This window comes from Morone saxatilis, unplaced genomic scaffold, assembly GCF_004916995.1.
Source record: "Morone saxatilis isolate NCDOM2014 unplaced genomic scaffold, NCSU_SB_2.0 Contig11, whole genome shotgun sequence".
NCBI classification, from domain to species: Eukaryota; Metazoa; Chordata; class Actinopteri; family Moronidae; genus Morone; species Morone saxatilis.
The window spans coordinates 26,083,339-26,090,949 of NW_023339663.1; the positions used below are offsets into that span (position 1 = coordinate 26,083,339).

General features: G+C 40.5%; 1 protein-coding gene across 1 annotated transcript in view; it reads left to right on the forward strand.

Moving 5' to 3' along the window:
* adamts18 (ADAM metallopeptidase with thrombospondin type 1 motif, 18) overlaps positions 1–7,611 on the forward strand; it is a 62,746-nt gene that overhangs the window by 20,303 nt on the left and 34,832 nt on the right. The window contains exons 4-10 of the mRNA XM_035652033.1: positions 2,008–2,314; positions 3,091–3,305; positions 3,975–4,058; positions 4,159–4,318; positions 5,371–5,476; positions 6,573–6,710; positions 6,816–6,969. Coding sequence (XP_035507926.1) covers positions 2,008–2,314; positions 3,091–3,305; positions 3,975–4,058; positions 4,159–4,318; positions 5,371–5,476; positions 6,573–6,710; positions 6,816–6,969 — 1,164 coding nt within the window. The remainder of the gene's footprint in view (positions 1–2,007; positions 2,315–3,090; positions 3,306–3,974; positions 4,059–4,158; positions 4,319–5,370; positions 5,477–6,572; positions 6,711–6,815; positions 6,970–7,611) is intronic.

A 7,611-nucleotide genomic window follows, 5' to 3' on the forward strand; every position in this document is an offset into this window, starting at 1 on the left:
ACACACACACAAACACCCACACGCCACTAAGTTGCTGGGGAAGTATATGACAGACATACACACAGGCACATACATGCACAAAAAGGTCAAAGGTCATTGGGTCAATGGGTTTCTGTGTATGTTTTTGATTAAGTGAATATATGCTCTTATGGATGTGTGTGTTTGTGTGTGTGTGTGTGTGTGATTGCACAGCTATTTTGTGTACATTTGGTGGGTCTTGTGGTGAATTAGGTAGAATTCCGTGGTCAGACGGAATGTTTAAGGTTCAGCAGCTCTGTCTCTCAGTTCAGGGGGCAGCTAAGGCCACTCGACTGAAACAGAGACCAAAACACTGAGCTAGTCTGCTGCTGTCACAATATGCTAGTAAGTTGGGCAGGTTCATTTGCTTCTAGAGGTGGGAATACAGATACTTAGTTACTGTTTAAGGTATCTGTACTTTACTTGAGTATGTATTTTTTACTCCCCACATTTTTACACATGTATTTCTACTCCTGACATTTTCAAAATAGGCTTGTTACTTTAGTTTTAATACACTGGAGGGGAAATGATTGAATATTATTATTTACATATTTTGGATGCCTTCCCAACAAGACCGGTGCATGTCACACATAACAGATGTAACATGACGAAAACGCAGAAAACAACTTAATAAGATGAAACAGACAAGAGAGGGAGGATCAACTGTATTTGAAGTTTCAGTTGGGTTTGCACAGAAACGGCCAGTAGAAATGAATGTCCTTCAGAGAAAGCAGGAGAGGACTTTTTACTTTTATACTCCAGTATAGAATAGGGCTGTGCAATTAATTGAGACAATATTGAAATCGCAGTATGGCCAAGTGCAGTATGCAAATCATAGAGAAAGCAGCATTATAATGAAGTACTGTAGGTCTGAAGAGAGGCCCTGGTCTTCAAATCTTGTTCACCAGATGTAAGAAAACATGTTTGTTTGATACAGACCACAAAAATGTCATATTATTATGATTTCAGTGAAAATAAAATTTGCAAACCCACACTAATCCTAAATCATAACCGACAAATCAAAAGCCGAATCCATTTCTGGCAAATGATTGTACCCATATATGCATGTCCTCTGAACAACACATTAGTTTACTATTTCAAAGTACTAAATACATTGTATGATCAGCATGTGTCAGGGAATACAGTGAATGAGAAAAATACTTTATTTTGATTTAAGTCCCGATAAACATGTCCGAGAGCAAAAGATTTAACATTTTCTAAACCCGTTTTTCTCCCTGTTTGACTTCTGATTCAATTATATTAACCAATTCCAAAGAAAATGTCCTATTTGACTCTTCTTAATTGAATGAAATATTGAAAAATTACACAATAAACTTTATTTTGAGAAAGTGCACTGTAGATATTACATTAGAAACAAAGCCAGGGCAATGAATGAATAAATTAATGAATGAATGAATGAAAAACAAGCAATGCAATGTAGTCTAAATTATGTTTTAAAGCAAAACCCAAACGCGGATTTAACTGCTTAAACACATGATTTAGATTTTTGCTGAAATCAATTAAAAACAAAGCTCAGCTCTCCATAAAAAATTTAATTTCACGCTATTCTGTCTTCCAACTGAATAAGAGATCTCCTCCCCTAGACAGATGTATTTTCTCACACTGTGCACATCTGCCTAATGTTAGGTCATATTAGGTGGTAAGTGTAGGTGGGGCTGATCTGGGAGGGTTTGGAGGTAAAATGTGTGTTCGCCCTCTAGTTAGAGTAGCACGGATTGTTGGATTCACTCAACAGCTGCTTCAGCTACAATGCAGCTCTGTCAAGGCCATAGTGGAGACTGGATAGCTCTGTGCTTGTGTGCTATGTGATACTACATGACATGTATGTAGGATGTTATGTCATAATGGCAGCTGTGTATTGTGTATAGACTAGATTGCTACAAGACTAATACATCCCTGTATTGCTTGGTGGAGGTGAGTAATCTGTGGTTTTTCACAGTCCATGCCTTTTGTGTTTGTGTCTTCCAGTCAGGTTTGATCCGTGTGTCTCAGGAGGAGTATCTGATTGCCCCGCTACCCCAACATCTGGCTGAACGACACAACTACAGCGCCCCCGATGGTCACCACCCGCACGTAGTCTACAAACGCTCAGCGGAACATGTTGTCCATAGAAGGTCTAGCAGCCCATCTAGCACCGGTTCTTCCAGACCTGACTACTCGTACCTTCACCATCATCATCATCATCATCAGCAGCAGCAGCAGCAGCAGCATCATCACCATGACTACCAGCATGAAAAGCTGCAGAGGCAACACTTCTGCGGACGCCGCAAGCAATGTATGTAAGGGAACCTTATATTCTACATATTTTACCATCTAATCTAACTAATAATTGTGTATTTATGTTAAGGGAGAGAAATAACTGTATATTGATTTGTCAGTTATGCACCCTCCTTACTACTGCTATACCAACAAGTCATATATCACATGCCTTGGGTGTGTGATTTAAAGCCTTTACACTCATTAGCTATTTAATCATGTTATAACATTATTATTTATTTTGGCAGTGTACAGAAGTTCCATGGAAGTGCACACCATGGATGAATATTTTTGCATGGTGTCCCTTGTTTACACACGACAAACGTGCATACAACTACAACATGCATTGATGATGTAATGTATTAAAGTAGCAATGTGATATAAAGATTGTAATCATATGGAAATATAGGATAGACCCAAGAGAATTCCACCTGGTAGATAGGATGCAATTAACCCTTAACCATGACTGTCTTTATATGTAAATGTTTATTATAAACATTAATGTCTGTTATTATTGAGTGCATTGCGTCCTCTGTAATAGGGCCACATCAGCAGAGGCCGCTCAGCCCACAGGCTAGTTTACAATTTTATCTTTCCTTCTAGTGGTGAGAGGTAGGAAGCAACGTGGGGAGTGAATTTCCTGTGCTTTCAACACCAGAGGCTGTACTCTTATCACCCGGCACGAGCCAGGAAAAAGACAGTTCATTCATTCGACCCTCACTGCCAAGTCTCGCTCTCTCCCTCACACCCTCTCTGTCTTTCCTCCCTTCCGTCCTTCCCTTTTTGCCCTCCTAGACGCTCCCAAACCTCCCACTGAGGACAGTTTCATCATGCCTGACGAGTTTGCGATACCTGAGGCAGACGGGCCAGGAAGGGCAAAGAGATCGCCCATCAACTCCAACAGGGTGGGGGGCCTGAATGTGGAGACCCTGGTGGTGGCGGACAGGAAGATGCTGGAGAAACACGGCAGGGACAACGTCACCACCTACGTCCTCACCGTCATGAATATGGTGAGGGTGGGAGAGGGGAGGAGGAGGAAAGGAGGAGGTGGCTCGAAACACATGCTGACATGGATAATATAGGGATGGCTCAAAGACACATGGGAAATCTGTTGTATTGCTGTTTCTCCCAGCTCTTGTTTGTTTATGGGAGACTCTGAACAGACCAGTACAAGGCGAGGGTCACATGACAAGTGGGATAGAAACATTGCACATGTACAGATATACACAGGCATACTATATTTTATTTTATATATTATATTTTATTCTCTTTCTTTACTCTTTGCTCTATATTTCCCTGTTCTGCTGTGCCAGTTTGAATTTCCTTTTACGGGGGATTGATACAGAAGTCTCATCTGCATCCTCATCTGCTAGAAACATAATACAGAAAGGAAACTGGATTTATATTGAAGGGATCCTGAAAGTGAGACTTGTAACTTTTAAAAGAAGAAATTGTTCGTTCATTATCTTACAAATAAAAAGTTGAACTTATAAGCATCACTCCTTATTTTTGAGTGCAAAAAACTAAGTTCTACCTGTAAGCTAACCCAGATATGAGTAGTTTGTATTAAGGCTGAACATACTTTGTATTTCTCTCAGTAAGAGGAGAGCATAGGACAATCAGAAAACCAAAAATGTTAGATTTGACACATACTTGAACTGTTTTCTAATGTCTTGCAGGTTTCCAGTCTTTTCAAAGATGGCACTATTGGGACGGATATCAACATTGTGGTGGTTAGCTTGTTACTCCTGGAACAGGACCCGGTCAGTAGATTCAGACAACAATTCTTCCCAATTGCACTGGGCATTGGCCATTGATTAATTCACTCGCTCCGCTTCTCCATTTCTCTCCTTTCATTTCCAGCTGGGCCTGACCATCAATCACCATGCTGACCAGTCCCTCAACAGTTTCTGTCAGTGGCAGTCAGGTCTGGTGGGGAAAGGTGGTAAACGGCACGACCATGCTGTCCTCCTCACCGGACTGGACATCTGTTCCTGGAAGAATGAGCCCTGTGACACCCTGGGTAAGGCTGTGCTCAGCTGACCTTAACAAGCTTAACCTCCTGAACAACATCGAATGTGCCACCTCGGTCTGGATGAAAAATCTGCAACAAAGTACCAAAGGTTGAGCAACAGCTAGGCTTTACCATGTCTGAAGTGAGCAGTGTTGCGCTTTAGGATGAGCTTATGTTCAGTTTACACATGAAGCTTGTAGGAACAATAGGCAGCTGGAACAACATCAGTGTTACCAACTAATCTTGGCTAATATCTTAATCGTATTGCTTTCACATAATCGTATTGCTTTCACCTCACTAATTGCTAGTAATCTCAGGGCAGCACTTTATCTCATTAACTGCGGGAGGTAAAAAAGGTGGAACATGAGTCACAATTACAATGATTTATTATCTGTAGGCAACTTCTGTATGTCTGTAAAAATAGAAACAGACCTTGACTGAGACAAAGACAACACAGAAGTGAACTGAGACAGAGGTAAAGAGGTCTTGGATTTGAACACTAACGCAGTTATGTGCGACTTAAATTTTGCCAGTGTTGTTAAAGTTTAACATCTGGCTCTTTAAGTCATTCGTCAACCACATATTGATGTTTCTACCGCACATGTTCTTATATTTTTGGGTCCACTGGGAAAAACTGCTGCCAGAAAATGAGAAAAAACAGTGACCACTACTGAATATTTTCATCAGCTTGTCTGTTACAGTAAATTCCCACATCTAGGATCACTTATCTTTTTCATAAGGCTGTCAGGTCCATCATCAGCAGTAGTCCTCTAAACTGATTGGCTATTAAAGTCAAGGCTTGTAAGGTTGCATTTTGCAGCTGGTGTGAAATCCCCCTCTATTCATTGTATGCAAAATGCAATTATGACAGGCGTTTGTTTCATGCTGAATCTGTCAGAGGTTTCCACAGAAAGAATGTGCTCAGTTACAGCACAGAGAAAGAGACAAGATGATTTTGTTAATCTTCTGCTTTTTATGCGGTCAGTATATTATAGTTAATAACAAAAGTATCCTGTGCCAAGTAACACATTATCTCTCTCCCCCTGCCTTTGTCTCTACAGGCTTTGCCCCCATCAGTGGAATGTGCAGCAAGTACAGGAGCTGTACCATCAATGAAGATACAGGACTGGGCTTGGCTTTTACCATCGCTCACGAATCTGGACACAAGTATGTTAAATAAATCATAACACATTTTGTGGACACCATATCACTTTCTGTTGTGTTCCACAGTTGTAAAGCTGCTGTCACAGTCAAAGTTGACACAAACATTGATGGATATTGTACCTGCTCATGTAAACAGAAGTGTCAGTGTTTTTAGTGTCATTTTAGACTGGTACACTATAGCAGGGATTGTCAAAGTCTGAGACTGTGGAAAGGCTTGCAGAAATGTGCACTCCCTCCTTAGTTTACTTGCTTAGTTTTGCTCAATTCCTGGATGCCTATGGGATCATGATCATGTTATTTGATCCCATAGACACTCAACAATTGGGCCAAGGCAGCCTTATATTGCTCTTTGACACAGCTTCAGACTTCTCCAAATACATAAAAAAAAGTCTGTCCTCAGGCATTTATTCGTTTCTGACTCTGGGAAAGTGGGGAAGACAGTAAAGTTCCCAAGAACTACTGCATCTCTATCTCTTTAACCAAATCACACACATTTAGACTATTCTGTGTGAACTCCTTTTGATAACTTATGAAATAACTAATTATTTAGTTTATTATTTTTAACTAATTAGTTACTGTTTGGAGCCCTGTGTTTGTGTAGGTTTCCATTGAGAAGGGAGGCCATTTATTTTTGATATTTAGATTTCATGTTGGGGTGAAACTCCTCCGTCTGTCTGGCATGCTCTCAACACAAACTAGGAACAAAGTGTTTTTTTTTTTTAATGTCACCCAGGTGATAATATGTCAGCATATCTGTAAGCCGCAATATCCCAATGAAGTAAGTAAGCCAAGTAGAAGGCATGTCCAGAAACATGTTGACACAAGGCATAAAACTGTTCAGTGACAACAAAGAAGTAATTGCTAAACATATGACGTAGTGATGAATAGAGAAAGTGAGAAAATCTTTGCTACGTGCATTAGGAAGCATGTGATTTTCTGATGACTCCATGCAATAAAGCTATATTTTCATTTCATTGTATAGTGTAACATTAAAAAGGCAGATAAACAATCATCAGCTTCATCATCACAAGAAAAACTGTCATGTTTTTTATATAAAAAACCCTAATTTTTACTCATGACTTTGAACTTTTACCTCCAGTTTTGGGATGATACATGATGGTGAGGGTAACCCTTGTCGCAAGACAGAAGGCAACATTATGTCTCCCACTCTGGCTGGAAACAACGGGGTCTTCTTCTGGTCCACCTGCAGCCGACAGTATCTCAGCCGCTTCCTTGGGTAGGCCTCAACACTGCATGCAAGTGCACAAACACTGTTAAAGCTGCCAGCCAGTTGTCATTGCTCTCTTTCTGACTGACATGGGTGATTTGCTGTGTTCACCAGAACAGCTCAGGCATCCTGTCTGGTGGATGAGCCTAAGCAGATCGGTCAGTACAAGTACCCTGAACAGCTTCCCGGGCAGCTGTATGACGCAGACACACAGTGCAAGTGGCAGTTTGGTTCTAAAGCCAAGCTGTGCAGCCTGGATTTTGTCAAGGTGAGATATTCACTTTATACATTTTTAAAATGGTTTAAAGCTGATATAATCAAAAAATTGTATATTAAAAATGCATCTCATGACTTAATGTGAAAGAGTTCACTCGTAATGACGGACCCACAGAAAACCACCGGACTCTGTAGTTCGCTTCAGTTCTATGGAGCTTTATAGCATCTTTAAGCTCCTTGGTTTGCTTTTACTGCGCACAGTTTTACTCATGATAGGTGATAATATGTCTGTGTTGTGTTTATGGATGCTTCTCATCCCCCTCAGTGGCCAAAAATAAGTTATTGCAGGTTTAACCAGGGTATTCTTTTGATAGAGAAAGTTCTGGCTAATATGATGTTGTAAGGAAAGGAGTAGGGACACTAGATCATTAAAGAACCACTGTGCATATCCTATCTAGCGGAGAATTTGCAGAATACCGCTCGCCCTCCTAGCGTGTAGGAGAAACTATGTTGGCCTTGAAACTACAGAAAACCCGCAAGGCATTATCTAGAGCCAGCGTTTGGTTTGTCCTTTCTTGGCCACTGTAGTAGTAGTTCAACATAGCGGACTCCATAGAAAAGGAGCATCCTCTGTAGATAAAAATGTTTTATTCTAAGGTATTGAAAACACAATTCTTATTTCAGGTGATTATAC